The sequence below is a fragment of the Schistocerca piceifrons genome, chromosome 2 (assembly GCF_021461385.2).
Source record: "Schistocerca piceifrons isolate TAMUIC-IGC-003096 chromosome 2, iqSchPice1.1, whole genome shotgun sequence".
Taxonomy (NCBI): domain Eukaryota; kingdom Metazoa; phylum Arthropoda; class Insecta; order Orthoptera; family Acrididae; genus Schistocerca; species Schistocerca piceifrons.
The window spans coordinates 596,327,470-596,345,807 of NC_060139.1; the positions used below are offsets into that span (position 1 = coordinate 596,327,470).

General features: G+C 36.9%; 1 protein-coding gene across 1 annotated transcript in view; it reads left to right on the forward strand.

The window, feature by feature from the left end:
* LOC124775639 (esterase FE4-like) overlaps positions 1–13,566 on the forward strand; it is a 54,405-nt gene extending 40,839 nt beyond the window's left edge. Inside the window, exons 7-10 of the mRNA XM_047250467.1 lie at positions 5,797–5,978; positions 6,625–6,757; positions 6,889–7,009; positions 13,245–13,566. Coding sequence (XP_047106423.1) covers positions 5,797–5,978; positions 6,625–6,757; positions 6,889–7,009; positions 13,245–13,398 — 590 coding nt within the window. The 3' untranslated portion in view covers positions 13,399–13,566. The remainder of the gene's footprint in view (positions 1–5,796; positions 5,979–6,624; positions 6,758–6,888; positions 7,010–13,244) is intronic.
* Positions 13,567–18,338: the final 4,772 nt, after the last annotated feature.

Genomic DNA, 18,338 nt, shown 5'->3' on the forward strand with positions numbered 1-18,338 from the left:
AGTCTATGGAAATAAATTGGTTTTTGCATCAGGAATTTTATGAAACATGTATTGTAAGCAACTGAGTTATTACATTCTTTATCTGCTTCACAATTACATTATGACTTGTGATACAAACTTGATTTCAGCATTTTTAGTTTGCTATCATTTTGACTACTGCTCTTCTGTATTCTTCCTCACAAGCAATAATCTCAGTGTGTATTTAAATTTGGTTTTATATAACAGGAATTTACAATGCAAATTTTTCATTAGTTGATTAACTTTATATATTAAGCACCTAATTTCATCAGAAGCCCACAATCTTTCATAAATGTGGCAAGTTTGCATGTGTATAACATTACATAATGGTATCACAATTTGGTATTTGACATTGATCTGTTCATTTTCTACTGTCAAATTCTGCTACATTCCATACCTCCCCAGAATATTGCAAATATGAGTGAGACTCTGCCACAGCATGCATACATCAGGATAGGAAGCTTTTTATACAAAGTAATCACAGTGTGTGCATCAGGAACACACGTCTTTTCTACATCAAAAGCAGTTTAATGATTTCATTTCAGTTCCAGCAACCCTCAGTTCCTCCTTGAACATTATTCCCTTAAACTGGTGAGACTTGCTACAAGAAACCTTCAGATAGTACAACATATTAGTCAGCAACATCACTAACTATTTTACTATTTATTGTCTCAAGAGATCTATTATTATGAACCTATCAGGAGTAATTAGTATAGTTCTTTAGATTAACAAAGACTCACAGTAAAGACATTACACACCTTCATTTTCTTCCCAGATACAAAGTCATATTACATGACACAAATGAACATCACACAGTACAGAATAAAATTCCGTAGCACAAAGAACTTCATCATAACCATCATCTCAAAAATGCTACAGTACAACCTATACTTAATCAATATTTCATTAAAACATGAAGGAAATGCCTACATTTCATCATCACAGCATGTAAAGACCTATTTCAACAAAACATCAGAGAACTCACAGTCAGCTCTCATATTTCTACAAAAATTCTGAAGCTGTTATTTCCATATTACAATATAGTTTGACTATAGAGTATCAATTTTCAAATCATAATCATCCAGCACATGTTCAATACTCTCAACCTCATGCCAGAATTTTTCTAATGTTGGTCCATTTTATGCTTAAAGTTGCCTATGTATGACAGTTCTCACTTGTCACAGTATTCAAAAATTGTGTATGGTCTGAAAATTGATTGCCTCACTCTAAATTACTCTCTTTTCATAATAAAATCCTTACCAATGCTTTCATTGTAATAGCTTTATTCACATGCTGACTACTGACATTGAAAATAACAGTAGCAAACCAACAATTCAGATTTTATATCTTTCCAATTACAAATATTGCATGTAAGTTCCCAAATAGATCCAAAATATATTTTTCTGTAATTTCCGTAATCAGACAGCACACAAACCTAAAGCTTCTCTAATGTCATTACTTGCAAAAATTTATTGTCCTTCAAAAATAACCAAAAATATTCCTTCTCAAAATGCAAAACAGTTTCTTCATTATACAAGCATAAATGTAAAAATATCTTTTCACCATAGCAGCATAAAATGCTATAAGTTTAACCATATTGTAAGTACTCTCTGATTGTTCCTGATATACATCAATGAATTTCCCAGTAGTGTTACTCGTGGTGAAAAAATTCTCTTCACTGCTGACAGCAATATTGTAGTCACTGAGAAAACAAGAGAACTCCTTGCTGAGAAAGCAAATGACACTCTCAAGAAAGTTTATGATTGCTCAATAAGCAATAAAGTGACATTGAACATAAAGGAAATTAATACCATGAATTTCAGTTTCAAGAGGAAAAATGACAATGTTAAATTAAAAGTAGATGGCACCTCTATAGACTGTGTAACAAAAGCAAAATTTCTAGGAATGAATATTGATTCTCAGTTGAAGTGGTGTGAACACACAAAGGTACTTACAAACAGAATGTCATCAGCATGTTATTCCCTTAGAATCCTATCATCAGTGTGTAACATACAGTGTCTTTTAGTTACATATTATTCATATGTACACTCAATTCTTAGCTATGGCATTTTTTTTGGGGAATAAATGCACAAAATATGAATACAATTTTCAAACTCCAGAAAAGAGCTATAAGAATAATAACCAAAAATACAAGTTCAGCTCATTTTAAAGATCTGTTCAAAACACTGGGGATTTTAACTGCTCCACATGAATACATTTACCAGTCAGTTGTACATATCAAAATTCATATTGGTAATTACTGCACAAACAACTCTGTCCATGACCATGCAACAAGAGATAGACTCAACTTACATTTACCAAGAAAAAATAAACATAAAACTCAAAACAGCATTTTCTACCAAAGAATAAAACTGTACAATAAATTACCAGAAGAGATTAAAGAAATTGCCAAAATACATTTATTTAAAAAGGCAGCTAAAAAGTACCTGTTATGCAATACATTTTATACATTGAAGGACTACTTAGATAAAACAGAGTAGGGGTTTGATAAAAAAATGTTGCACAAATAAATAATAATAATAATGATTATAAAATATCCAACATTCCACATAACACCTTCACTTTATGTTTTTTTCCTTCTTTTTTTCCTTTCTAGAAATACTTACCCCCAAGCTATGCATAGCACAATACTAACACCTCTTCCTCTTTCTGGGCTCAACATCTCACTGATCATGGAGGGATGCTGACTCAGTATTTCAGGATAGCAAATGGGAAGTTGCGGTACAGAAAATGGCCCAGAGATCACCAGAGTGTGTGTGTGTGTGTTGTGTGTGTCTATATATATATATATATATATATATATATATATATATATATATATATATATATATATATAGTTATAATAGAGGGAAACATTCCACGTAGGAAAAATATATCTAAAAACAAAGATGTAGTGACTTACCAAATGAAAGTGCTGACAGGTCGACAGACACACAAACAAACACAAACATACACACAAAATACAAGCTTTCGCAACAAACTGTTGCCTCATCAGGAAAGAGGGAAGGAGAGGGAAAGACGAAAGGATGTGGGTTTTAAGGGAGAGGGTAAGGAGTCATTCCAATCCCGGGAGCGGAAAGACTTACCTTAGGGGGAAAAAGGATGGGTATACACTCGCACACACACACACATATCCATCCACACATATATGGTCTGTAAATATATGTATATACAAATTAGATCATTTTAAATTGATCTAAATTTTAAATACTTTGACATGTCCTATATCCCTGTAAAAATAGATCTATGGATAATAAAGCTGCTACTACTACTACCACTGTCCTCATGATGCAATAGTACCACTGCACATCAACAACACCAGCTGCCTGCACCACCTACACACTTACTTCATCCAGGCACTTTTCCTCCTTTCATGGTCTTTTACACTTCTTATAATTCATTCAGGTTAGGTCCATCTTGACATCATCTACTTCCCCAGGCTCCTCATTTTCTTCTTCTGTATTTCCATAAGTGTATAGTAACTCCCCAAAATATTCCTTCCAAGTGTCTTTGATTTACTGTACATTCTCAGTGTAATTTCCTTCTTCATTGGTCATACTGACATTTTCCATAATGCCTCTCTTCTTAGATTGGTTTGTTGGTTAATTTGGAGGAGGGGGCCAAAAAGCAAGGTCATCAGTCCCATTGGATTAGGGAAGGATGGGAAAGGGTGTTGGCCATGCTCTTTCAAAGGAACCATCCTGGTATTTGCCTGAAGATATTAGGGAAATCATGCAAAACTTAAATCAGGATGGCCAGATGCAGGTTTGAACCATTGTCCTCCTGAATGCAAGTCCAGTGAGCTAACAACTGTGCCACCTCATTCAGTCTCTTCTTAACCATTCCATATAGGACCTTCTTACTGCCCTCAGTATCCTCTTCCATCATATTTGTTCACTCTTACATCTATTTCCTCTTTCCTAAAGCTACCACTCTCTTAGTCATTTTCTTCTTGTCAGTGTATTCTTTACTTGCTTGCTCTAATCACTCTTGAAACCAAACATGGACTGCATTGTTTTTCTTTTCTACTTCCACCTTTACTCCTTCATTTCACTAGGGACTTCCTTTCTATCTTTTCGTATCACTGGTTCTTCCACACACTTTGTCTGCTGCTTCTGCTGTCTTCATTTTGAAACTTCCCCATTCCTCCTCTGCTGACTTCATTTCATCCCTTGGTATGTTCCTCTTTAATATTTTCTAAAATACTTCTTTTCACTTCTCATCTTTCAATGTCCATGTTCTTGTTCTTGTTTTCTATCTTTCTGCTTGCTCTTCCTCTCTAATTCGTGTATCCATCACTACTAAAAGATGGTAATCACTATCTACAGCTTCAAAAGATATTTACCTTGACATCTGTGTCTGTTATCCTTGCGCTCAGGCTGTACATTAGTTAGTTTACCATATATTAACTCAAAGAAGCACCTTGTGACTTTCCTTCTTCTTAAACCAAATGTTGCTAACTGCTAGCCCATTCATTTTATAAAATTATAATAGTTTTCGTCCTTCCTCTTTTCTCTTTTACCATCTTTCCACTACCAGTACTTCCTCATAACATTCTTTTTCCTTGCTCATATATGTATTTATTTTTGCACTTCTCATTGTCTTGTTTTCTGTTAGTTGGCTTTGTGTGTCCTGTTCAAAAGGCTCCTCTTTCGCAGGACATCCAACTTGTGATGAAAAAATTTCAGGTTTCCAACCTGGTGGCAGCATTTAACTACTGCAATGTTTTGAAGATTTTCATACTCATCATCTTTGCCAGAAGATGATGAGTATGACACTCTTCAAAATGCCATGGTACTGTCACCTGGCTGGAAACGAAAGAGCTTTTCTTCAACAGTACACTCTGGAAAAGTCTACATTCACAAACTGAACTTGTGGTGCATATGTGTGCACACTTTCAATATCCTTCCCTTCCACATTTACTCTGACCTCTCTCATGTTGTCAGTTATTCCCTTCACCTCCTCTTTCAACACTGCTCTTATAACTACAGTTACTTCACGTAACCATTTCACCAAGTTTCCTTCTTAATCATTTTCACTTCAGTACAGCCTAGATCCATTCCTCAGTTTCCCATTTCCTTAACCTTTTTGCCTGGTTCCTGGGTTTCTAACAATCGTAGGGTATGCAATCTCCTCAACTTCAAGTCTACCACTTCTTCCACCTTCCTGTCAGTGTTTGTACATTCAGTGTGCCAAATCTTAATCGTCTGGAAACAGCTGGGTCATCTCTCATTACACTCTTAACTAATGTTAATGGGAAATTGAGCTTTGGTATTCCAGGCAATTCTTTTCTTGCAACACACTTGACTGGAGTTATGTGCAGTATGATGTATGACCTTATTGGGCCTGTATTTAAATTTACACTCCACTGAGAATTCATGTTTGTTTAAGATATTTTAGCAATCATTTTAGTTATTTGGAGTACCATATATGTTCTCAATGGGCCTGAATTTAAAGTTACACTGTACTGAGAATTCATGTTTAAGATATTTTAACAATCATTTTCTTTACGTTTTTCTGACTTTATGTTTTCTCTTGGTTTTAAGTTTATCATCTGTTGGGTCAACAGAATTTGTGATTGACTGCTTATTTCAAAATGTTGATTTCCTTTTTTATATTGTGACATTTCATAATAATGTATACATATGTTGTTGCAGAAAGTCGAAAACGAAATTTCATGCCTATTGCAGTTCTTATAATGTGGACTACAAAGTTCTGATAAACATATGATGTGATAAATTAACTTTTTATTTGCAGAGGGTGGGTTGTTTGCAACTGAGGAAGGTGTAAAGGATTTGAATGATAACTTTGATGATTATATTGCTCATGAACTCAGGCTTTCTAGTAAAGAAGAGCAGCTGAAAGCATCAGCACAGATTCGGCAGTTTTTCTTTGGTGACAGTGAAATTACTTTAGAATCTAATGACTCAATTGCAACGGTAAGATTTACTAATAATGATATTTAATAAACTAAATTTCTTGTTTTTTATTTGATTACAATTGTACAAAGAAATAAATCATAAAGCTGTTATGCATGCACCTCTTCATGGCTTCTTTTGCACGTGTTGTTTGGAGAAAAAGTTGTTTCCTGCATTATGAGTCAGAAGGAAGTGGAATATGGCCCACATATTGCTGGCAACAAGGAAAATGCCACTAATATATTGTGCTTGTTGCACAGATAGAATGTGTTTATTACAAAGATTGAAATAACATACATAGCTGATGAATATACAAATATTTATTATAAACTTGAAGTTCTATACATTTTGACAGATGTCTTGTTCAACACATAATTACTCATTTGAGGCCTGCAATTTGGGCATCTTTCTTAGCCCAGTTAGGATGTATGTTTAGAAAAGAATTAGATGTATATTTTTAAGGTACCAGTTACTTATGTCTCACATTCCTTGCAATTAAGAATCAGCGACTCAGCATCTCCACTATATGGTGAGTAGCAACTTTCCTCCTCACAATATTGTTACATTCCATCTTTGATTTTCCATTGTTTGATTTTTTGATTATATTGTTTCCCATATTGCTTTCAGCATATAGTATGAAGTTAAATAAGTATTTTGTTTGTCACAGCTGGTATCAGATCTCATGTTTGTTGAAGGAGTACACACCGTAGTGCAAAACATGAGTAAAGATTCTGCATATCCAGTTTACTATTATGAGTTTTCCTTCTATGGACCACTCAGTGAATTTCCTGACTTCCCAGGTAAAAATATTATCATGACTAAAGGTCTTATTGCCACCTGAAATCAGTTTTTATACAATTTTTGATGCAGTACAGTAGCTCCTCTAAAAAGTCTTCAACATAACAATAACACTAATTACTATGTTCCACAGGAGCTTGCCATGGAGATGATAGAAGATATATGAGTAATTATGCAAGTCTTGAATCTGATTCTGCTGGATATAGAACTGGAATTCGGCTGTTACAGATGTGGTCCAATTTTGTGAAACATAGGTAAAATAATTATTTTTGTCAGTATCTGCTTTTTATAAAACAAAAAGGGGGGGGGAATGTGGGGGGTGTGTGTGTGTATATATATATATATATATATATATATATATATATATATACAAAGATTGAAATAACACACACACACACACACACAAAAAACAAAGATGAGGTGACTTACCGAACAAAAGCGCTGGCAGGTCGATAGACACACAAACAAACACAAACACACACACAAAATTCAAGCTTTCGCAACAAACTGTTGCCTCATCAGGAAAGAGGGAAGGAGAGGGGAAGACGAAAGGAAGTGGGTTTTAAGGGAGAGGGTAAGGAGTCATTCCAATCCCGGGAGCGGAAAGACTTACCTTAGGGGGAAAAAAGGACAGGTATACACTCGCACACACGCACATATCCATCCACACATACAGACACAAGCAGACATATTTAAAGACAAAGAGTTTGGGCAGAGATGTCAGTCAAGGCAGAAGTGTAGAGGCAAAGAAGTTGTTGAAAGACAGGTGAGGTATGAGTGACGGCAACTTGAAATTAGCGGAGATTGAGGCCTGGCGGATGACGAGAAGAGAGGATATACTGAAGGGCAAGTTCCCATCTCCGGAGTTCGGATAGGTTGGTGTTGGTGGGAAGTATCCAGATAACCCGGACGGTGTAACACTGTGCCAAGATGTGCTGGCTGTGCACCAAGGCATGTTTAGCCACAGGGTGATCCTCATTACCAACAAACACTGTCTGCCTGTGTCCATTCATGCGAATGGACAGTTTGTTGCTGGTCATTCCCACATAGAATGCATCACAGTGTAGGCAGGTCAGTTGGTAAATCACGTGGGTGCTTTCACACGTGGCTCTGCCTCTGATCGTGTACACCTTCCGGGTTACAGGACTGGAGTAGGTGGTGGTGGGAGGGTGCATGGGACAGGTTTTGCATCGGGGGCAGTTACAAGGATAGGAGCCAGAGGGTAGGGAAGGTGGTTTGGGGATTTCATAGGGATGAACTAACAGGTTACGAAGGTTAGGTGGATGGCGGAAAGACACTCTTGGCGGAGTGGGGAGGATTTCATGAAGGATGGATCCATTTCAGGGCAGGATTTGAGGAAGTCGTATCCCTGCTGGAGAGCCACATTCAGAGTCTGGTCCAGTCCCGGAAAGTATCCTGTCACAAGTGGGGCACTTTTGTGGTTCTTCTGTGGGGGATTCTGGGTTTGAGGGGACGAGGAAGTGGCTCTGGTTATTTGCTTCTGTACCAGGTCGGGAGGGTAGTTGCGGGATGCGAAAGCTGTTTTCAGGTTGTTGGTGTAATGATTCAGGGATTCCGGACTGGAGCAGATTCGTTATACACAAATATTCCGCACGTCCAGGGCCTCGCTGCGATGGAGCATTTCCTTTCATGCCGATCACCTGCCACCCTACCTAAAACCTCTTTCCTCATCACCTTAGCCAGCTTCATCCTGACCCACAACTTCTTCACTTTTGAGGGCCAGACATACCAACAATTAAAGGGAACAGCCATGGGCACCAGGATGGCCCCCTCGTACGCCAACCTATTCATGGGTCGCTTAGAGGAAGCCTTCTTGGTTACCCAAGTCTGCCAACCCAAAGTTTGGTACAGATTTATTGATGACATCTTCATGATCTGGACTCACAGTGAAGAAGAACTCCAGAATTTCCTCTCCAACCTCAACTCCTTTGGTTCCATCAGTTTCACCTGGTCCTACTCCAAATCCCATGCCACTTTCCTTGACGTTGACCTCCACCTGTCCAATGGCCAACTTCACACGTCCGTCCACATCAAACCCACCAACAAGCAACAGTACCTCCATTATGACAGCTGCCACCCATTCCACATCAAACGGTCCCTTCCCTACAGCCTAGGTCTTCGTGGCAAACGAATCTGCTCCAGTCCGGAACCCCTGAATCATTACACCAACAACCTGAAAACAGCTTTCGCATCCCGCAACTACCCTCCCGACCTGGTACAGAAGCAAATAACCAGAGCCACTTCCTCGTCCCCTCAAACCCAGAATCCCCCACAGAAGAACCACAAAAGTGCCCCACTTGTGACAGGATACTTTCCGGGACTGGACCAGACTCTGAATGTGGCTCTCCAGCAGGGATACGACTTCCTCAAATCCTGCCCTGAAATGGATCCATCCTTCATGAAATCCTCCCCACTCCGCCAAGAGTGTCTTTCCGCCATCCACCTAACCTTCGTAACCTGTTAGTTCATCCCTATGAAATCCCCAAACCACCTTCCCTACCCTCTGGCTCCTATCCTTGTAACTGCCCCCGATGCAAAACCTGTCCCATGCACCCTCCCACCACCACCTACTCCAGTCCTGTAACCCGGAAGGTGTACACGATCAGAGGCAGAGCCACGTGTGAAAGCACCCACGTGATTTACCAACTGACCTGCCTACACTGTGATGCATTCTATGTGGGAATGACCAGCAACAAACTGTCCATTCGCATGAATGGACACAGGCAGACAGTGTTTGTTGGTAATGAGGATCACCCTGTGGCTAAACATGCCTTGGTGCACAGCCAGCACATCTTGGCACAGTGTTACACCGTCCGGGTTATCTGGATACTTCCCACCAACACCAACCTATCCGAACTCCGGAGATGGGAACTTGCCCTTCAGTATATCCTCTCTTCTCGTCATCCGCCAGGCCTCAATCTCCGCTAATTTCAAGTTGCCGTCACTCATACCTCACCTGTCTTTCAACAACTTCTTTGCCTCTACACTTCTGCCTTGACTGACATCTCTGCCCAAACTCTTTGTCTTTAAATATGTCTGCTTGTGTCTGTATGTGTGGATGGATATGTGCGTGTGTGCGAGTGTATACCTGTCCTTTTTTCCCCCTAAGGTAAGTCTTTCCGCTCCCGGGATTGGAATGACTCCTTACCCTCTCCCTTAAAACCCACTTCCTTTCGTCTTCCCCTCTCCTTCCCTCTTTCCTGATGAGGCAACAGTTTGTTGCGAAAGCTTGAATTTTGTGTGTGTGTTTGTGTTTGTTTGTGTGTCTATCGACCTGCCAGCGCTTTTGTTCGGTAAGTCACCTCATCTTTGTTTTTATATATAATTTTTCCCACGTGGAATGTTTCCTTCCATTATATATATATATATATATATATATATATATATATATATAAAGTTGAAACACACATTAGCACAGCAGGCAAATAATATTGATTATGTACACCACAATAAAAAAATTTTTAATGCTTACTAACAATAAAAAATGTTAGATACATTGTTAGCCATTAAAGATACAAACACCATGCCTATAACAGTCTTCAATTTGGTGTGGAATCTACTACTTGCTTGACTGTGCAAAGGATTAGCATTTTGGTGAAACTGAAGACAGTATGGATATAAGGAAAGGAAAATCAGCAGATTACTCATTCATAAATCTCATTTTATTGTTATGTATTGTGGACAGACAAAAAAAATCTACTCACCAAGTGGCAGCTGGAGAAAACATACATAATAGTTGTGGAAATGTGCAAGTTTTCACAGTGGACCCTCCCATTGGCAGAAGGGTTGAAGGGAAAGGAGAAGGGATGAAGGAAAAGGACTCACAAGGGTTAGGAAAAGGGGAAAGTTACATAAAAGTCATCCAGAACCCTGGGTCTGTTCAGCTACAGTTACATTGACTTACCATGCATTTTAAATAATATAGATATAGCACTCCCTACCAGTTTTCTATTTTCTGAATTAATAAACTGGTTTGGTTATTCTATTGGCATACCTAAGATGTTCTACATTGGATCATACCTTCTGCTGTTTACTGTCCATTTCTTGTTCCTAAAGAGAAACATTATTTTTCAGTAACTTTCGGTTAAAAAAAACAACAACGGTCCTGAAGTTTTGTGTTTCATATCTCTTGTACACTGTGTATGCTCCCTTTTTATGCAAACCATGTTACAAATTGGTGTAAATGCTAATATACTGTCCACTTTACTTGCTACTGGCACAGTGTGGACCAGAAATGAGCAGGAATTTTAAAATGTTGAACAATACTGATATCGATTCTGGATAAATATGTAATAGTCAGTAGGTGTAAGGCAACTGCTTTATTGATGTGTTTCTAAGACATTGATCCTCAGAATATCTGGAGAAGGTTAAAAAAATCGAGAGTAGCAAGGTAGTAGAAGCTGTAAGACAAGCAAGAAAATACAATAAAGAGTACATGAGAAAAACAAATCAAGACAAGGTGTAGAACTACATACAGGCAGTATGGCATCAAGTGAATATGTCACATACCAGGATGTAACTGAGTACACTACATTAATATCTAAGATTAGAAAATGGTCTATAGGTGGGACTAGTTGTATCATAATGCAGCTTTGAATGCATGAGTAAAATATAATTTAAAATAAAGGGAAGAAGTAAAAAGGATGGTCATACATTACTCTTACGGTGTTGATAAAACAATATGATACATGTACTAACTGGAAATAGGGGAAGAAGAGGCATGGAGGATGAACCATCAATGAAGAAGGATAAATTTGTTTTATTAAAGACATGATAACAACAAACAAAAAAGTAAAAAGATATAAAACATATTTAGAAAAAATTATGTTGCTTATAAAATATATAGTAATAGTAAGACTAAAAATGTGAAGTCATCAGAATTACTTGGAAATGGCAGTGTATATTGGGTGTAGGTGTTTGTAAAAAGGTAGCAGGTTTACAAGCAAATACAATACTTATTTATTTTTTTGTTGTATCGTAAGTACAATATGAAGAAGCAAGGGCTAAAGCAGTCTATAAGTCATCTAGTGTTGCATATTAAACTGGGCAAAAATATGGGAAAATAGACAAGCTGGAGGTGCTCCAATAACTGTTTATTTTTTATTGTATCATAAATGCAGTGTGATGGAGCAAGGAGTAAAGCAGTCTATTAGTCATCTAGTGTTGCATATTAAATTGGGCAAAAATAAGGGGAAAATAAGGGAAAATAGACATGCCTAGGTGCTAGCTGCCGAATAAGAATGAAATACTTCAACATCAGCAAAAAAATGAATATGTGCACAAGTAGCAGGAATGGTGACATTGTACCATAAAGTGCATGATGAAAGAGACAATCGTATCATAAAATATAAGACAAGAACAAACAAAATTGCATAACAAATTGTAAAAGTCGCTGATTATGCACAGTTTACAAATACCAAACTTATGCTGCAAAGAAAGGGGCCAATAATGAAACATCTCTAAACCATCAAGCCCCCATGACAGAAAATTAATGAGACCTGTGGGCTGGCAAGGGTGTAAAAGGGGAAGGTATAAAGAAAAGGAATGTCACGTGGAAGTTTGCTCAGAAGACATGTGGGTGAACAATGATAGAGACCATCATGCTCAGAAATATTTTTTGTTATTGCTTTTACATATTGTTCACTGCCATTTTGTGGGTTTAAGGACAAGTTGTCATTGCCTTTGCAGTATGGCTTGACTTGAATTTTGTTGTTGAAAATAATACAAAGTTGTTCATCATAAACTCTCACAGATCTTCATCAGTATTATCATATAGTAATAATCAATATTTAAATGACTATGAATAATAAGTCTCCAATTAAAAGTGCCAGTCCTTAGTAGCACTGCTGATAGCTCATTTCTCAAACTAAAAATCTGCTCCTGCAGGTTATCATTAAACTACCAGTTCTGGAGTTTTATATGCTTTTAGATTCACTCTTGTGCCACAACAATTTAATATAATATTCACTAACCTTTATGGTCTGTATCTTAATACTGATTTTTGTAAATATGCACATCCTTTTTTTTCTCTCTTTCCATCACTTTAGATGTTCTACATATTAGCTGCTGTCTATGTAAATGTATATGTTCATTTTTCAGTGATTTCTAGGTGAAGTTAGTAAAATAAATCTACAGATCTCTTTCTTTTAAGGTATTTGTATCAAAATTTTCTATTTTTTGTTTCTAAGTCTTATGTTTTGGTGGAAGCTACTGCTTGTGGGTTAGTTCATATGCACAGCTTAGCTAAAATTGCAGGATGTTCCTTTATTGGTAGTTTTTAACTGTAGCTATAGTTGTTGAAATATTTGGAAGAATTGTTCATTTGCAGAGATTCATTACCAGCTTTGCTATACTGAATGTAAATAATGTATTTTTGATAAAGTTTGATAAACACTTTTAAAAAAGTAAGCTGTTATGTTTGTTATGTCCAGAACAAACACAATATAAATTTTAATTTTGTATTTTCAGTAATCCAACTCCATACACTGATGAGTTACTTACAGAAGAATGGAATATATTTGAGATAAATAATACAAATTATCTCGAAATTGCGAGTGATCTCCAGGCTGGTACGGGGCTCAACAAGGAACGAATGAATTTCTGGCATAGTGTGTTGCCATAGCCTTTGAAATAGAATGTATGTACAATGACAGAGAGAGATGCAATTGACAGTATCATACAGAAAATGATTATGACAGAGGCACAGGAGCTGTTAAATTGCAAAAAATTAGATCTAAAGAAAAATTTAACAAATGGGCAAATGTAAAATAAATTATGTTCTACCTTTTCTATAACCACCAATGAAGCTATTTCATGTACTTTGTAAAGGATATAAATAAAAAATGAGATGAGGCTTAATACCATGTCAATCATGATCCTGTTGGTGACACACTTATTTCATGTTGTATGAACATTATTTGCTTGTGCTTTAGTTGACACTGTAAACTTCTAATGAACCAGTCTCTTATAAGGAATGTAAGCAAAGACTTTCAGGTAGTTTGATGAAAATGTTGTCATTTTCCAATACTTTCTTATTGTTGTGTGTATTTTTTTTTTTCTTATGACCTTTTCTTTGTACGCTGCTGAACACATTTGAAAGTATGCAAAATAATATAATTATTATGTTATTTTTCAATATTGAGAGAAACAGATACACCAAAAGTACGCCAGCTGATTCAACATTCCAAGATTTCCCATTACATGGAATTATCATTTGAAAGCAAAAATAAACAAGAGGCCCACAATTTAAACGTGCCAACAAAGAGTAAAAAATAATAAAGGAATAATTCACTAAATTTCACTGTATTGTTTTGAAAGGCAGTGGCCATCATTGCTTATATCATTTAAGAAATCCTTTATACATTTAAGAAGAGTTTTTAGTAACTACCTCCTGTCCTGTAGTGTGAAATATACCAAGGCATAACAATTAATTTGCAAATACTCATCTTCATTTCTCGGTGGTCTCAGATGCTGCAGTGGCTGTAAAAGAATTTGTGATTTATCTCCTCCACAAAAATTTGCTGCAACTTGTTGAGCTGTTAACAGTGTAACTATAGATTTGGTGGCACTAAGAGAAATTTCAGGAAATTCAGGTTGACACAATGTGCTCCTCCAAAATCACATGTATATTGCATAATACTGCAACAGAACTGTCTCAAAAAGCTGTTGGACACAATCATGTGTACTTCATAACTACTTTTATGTATATTTGTAATAATTACTTCCTACATCATCCATTATCAGAAAGAGAAAGTGTATGGATTACAGTCAAAATCTTGGTAGTGTACACAGACTGTCATCATTCAGTTTCACATTAATTCATTACTTTCTCACTGCAAGAAAAAGTTTTACAGGGCTTTGAGAATTGAAATTTGTAAACTATGTTTGCTAACAATATTTTTTTTATATAAAGTTGCTTATGTCATGAAGATTATTAGTCAGAAAATGTTCCTAACATTTCTGTGAGGTTATTACACAAATGCAAACAGAATGGTAATTTCAGTCCTTTATTTATTTATTTTTTACACAGTATATTGGAAACTTACACATCATGGCTCAATACTAGACTTGTGTTTCAACACCTCTGTAAACTCTCATAAATTATGCAAATAATTTTTGAAATTAAAAACCTCTTAAAATGCAATGAAAATGAAACCTGTATTACAAATGCATCTCTCAACAAGCAAATGAACTGAAATATAAGTTTACAAGTGGGCCACTGAGGCAAAGTGCCTTTACTGTAGTAAAATGTGAAATAGAAGTATAGTTAAAATACCATATTATTATTATTATTATTATGTAGTATCCCCCCCCCCCCCCATGAACCATGGACCTTGCCGTTGGTGGGGAGGCTTGCGTGCCTCAACGATACAGATAACCATGCCGTAGGTGCAACCACAACGGAGGGGTATCTGTTGAGAGGCCAGACAAACATATGGTTCCTGAAGAGGGGAAGCAGCCTTTTCAGTAGTTGCAGGGGCAACAGTCTGGATGATTGACTGATCTGGCCTTGTAACACTAACCAAAATGGCCTTGCTGTTGTGGTACTGCGAACGGCTGAAAGCAAGGGGAAACTACAGCCGTCATTTTTTCTGAGGGCATGCAGCTTCACTGTATGATTAAATAATGATGGTGTCCTCTTGGGTAAAATATTCTGGAGGTAAAATAGTCCCCCATTCGGATCTCTGGGCGGGGACTACTCAAGAGGATGTCGTTATCAGGAGAAGGAAAACTGGCTTTCTAAGGATCGGAGCGTGGAATGTCAAATCCCTTAATTGGGCAGTTAGGTTAGAAAATTTAAAAAGGGAAATGGATAGGTCAAAGTTAGATATAGTGGGAATTAGTGAAGTTCAGTGGCAGAAGGAATAAGACTTTTGGTCAAGTGAATACAGGGCTATAAATACAAAATCAAATAGGGGTTATGCAGGAGTAGCTTTAATAATGAATAGGAAAATAGGAGCACGGGTAAGCTACTACAAATAGCATAGTTAATGCATTATTGTGGTCAAGATAGACACGAAGCCCACACCTACTACAGTAGTACAGGTTTATATGCCAACGAGCTCTGCAGATGATGAAGGATAAACTGAAAGAACCGGAGGTTGTACCGAGTTTCAGGGACAGCATAAGGGAACAATTGACAGGAATGGCAGAAAGAAATACAGTAGAAGAAGAATGGGTAGCTTTGAGAGATGAAATAGTGAAGGCAGCAGAGGATCAAGTAGGTAAAAAGACAAGGCCTAGTAGAAATCCATGGGTAACAGAAGAGATAGTGATTTTAATTGATGAAAGGAGAAAATACAAAAATGCAGTAAATGAAGCAGGCAAAAAGGAATACAAACATCTCAAAAATGAGATCGGCAGGAAGTACAAAATGACTAAGCAGGGATGGCTAGAGGACAAATGTAAGGATGTAGAGTCTTATCTCAAGAGGGGTAAGATAGATACTGCCTACAGGAAAATTAAAGAGATGTTTGGAGAAAAGAGAACCACTTGCAAGAATATCAAGAGCTCAGATGGAAACCCAGTTCTAAGCAAAGAAGGGAAGGCAGAAAGGTGGAAGTAGTATATAGAGGATCTATACAGGGAGGATGTTTTGATGACAATATTATGGAAATGGAAGAGGATGTAGATGAAAATGAAATGGGAGATTCCAATTGTGTTTTCTGTAGAACATTCTGCATATAGCCTCTACATGTTTGATTACTAACTTTAATTCTCTGGCATCTGTCACAAAGTTGCTGAAAGATTTCAAATGCTTCTGGTCATGTTATTAAAACATAAATTTTATTAAATTTTCTGTATACATTTCAGTGCTCCACAATGACTATTTGCTTCATGTAGATACCAAATAAGTGTATCAATAAACTGTTCTGGCCAACGTAACTTCCATTTCTCACTGTACAGGCTATTTCTAAAAAAAAAAAGTCCCCTTGAAAACTGTAAAGTAAAGTCCATCTTTTTCATTTCCCATCAACCTAATACAGCTTTTTATTACATTTTGATTCTGCTTGATGTCCTTACAAATCTTAGTTATCTTGTTCTCATCTTTAGTTCCTCTCATAAACATAATTTTGAAATTCTTATCACATTCTCCTCCATTCTTCTCATTCTGTACAAAGAGTACAACATCAATTTCAACCTCTAGAGTCCCAGTAGCTCCCTTAATCTTGACACCAACAACAGGTAATTCAGTAAAATTCCTGTTATATTTAATTTAGTCTCTCAATTTCTCAGAAATTCATAGACTGGACGGTCAGTGTCTACCAAAGAATTCCCTTTCAGTTATCAATTTTAACAAATATGTAAGGACTCCCCTGCAATTCCCTATAATCTCTACCTTCTTTTTCAAAAAACAAATCGTTTTATACTCCTCCATAACCAATGTGACCCTTGCCTTGATTATTATCACATTCATTATCAGAACTGGTTACAAAGCTCCTGCAGGCACTTTAGGTCTGTCTTAAGTCACCCTCATTTATCTCTTTCCATATAACTGATTGTAATTCATTGCAAATGCCCTCTATTTTCTCAACTACCTTAACATAATTATCAATATTTCTGTAAAGATCCCAAGCAACTCTTAAAATCTCATCATCAATGCACGATAGTCTTTCCTGTGCTGTACTATCAGTGCTCCCTGCTTTTCTGACATCTACATGCAACAGAAGATTCTCTTGTGCCATCCTACCATATGCATCACTCCTCTATGAATTATCAGCCCTACTTACATCATCATCTCCCTTTAGAATATCATCTTTAATATCCACATAAATCATCTCATCTATCTCAACATCAAAAATAATAGCACTTCTCAAATCATAGTCAGTGCCATCTACAACATAATCACTGCATCATTGCAATATCTCTCTGCATTACTTTTACAAATCACAGACACATCATCAATCTCCCCAGCCACACAAATCATAGAATCATTATCAGTATCCACAGCCTCACAAATCAGAGAATCACTATCAATCTCCTCAGCACTACAATTAAAACTCTCTGTTTCCTCTTTTGGCACAAGATCACCTGACTCACTAGTTCAACACTGCAGCAGACACATTCACTCACACTTCCCATACCTTCATCACTCATTATATTATTTATGCCATAAATATCAAAGTTGTCATCATCATTAAAACTTTCACCCCCCCCCCCCCACATCCTTACTATTGTCTTCACTATATAAATTCTGAAAAGTTTCTGCATGCACTCTACAATCATATTTTTCCTCAGTTTCTAAATCTCTCCCATCATATACATCACTCTCCATTACACTACAAAATTTTTGATCAAACTATAATTGACACACCTAGTGAGTCTCCATACTATTGAATCTATGGGATTTCATACAGCCTTCTATGGATCTATAGTGGTTTGCCTGATTCTAATGATTTTTCTTTCACCCCAAACTGACAGGCACGTGTTCAGATATTCTTCTGTTTCCCTGACCACTGCCTCTGTTGTTTTGTTTCAAGTTATGATATTCCCTCTTCTCTCTCTCCCACTGTCTATTTCTGCTAGCTGTTTCTCTCTTTCTTTTCCTATCTCTGTCAATGC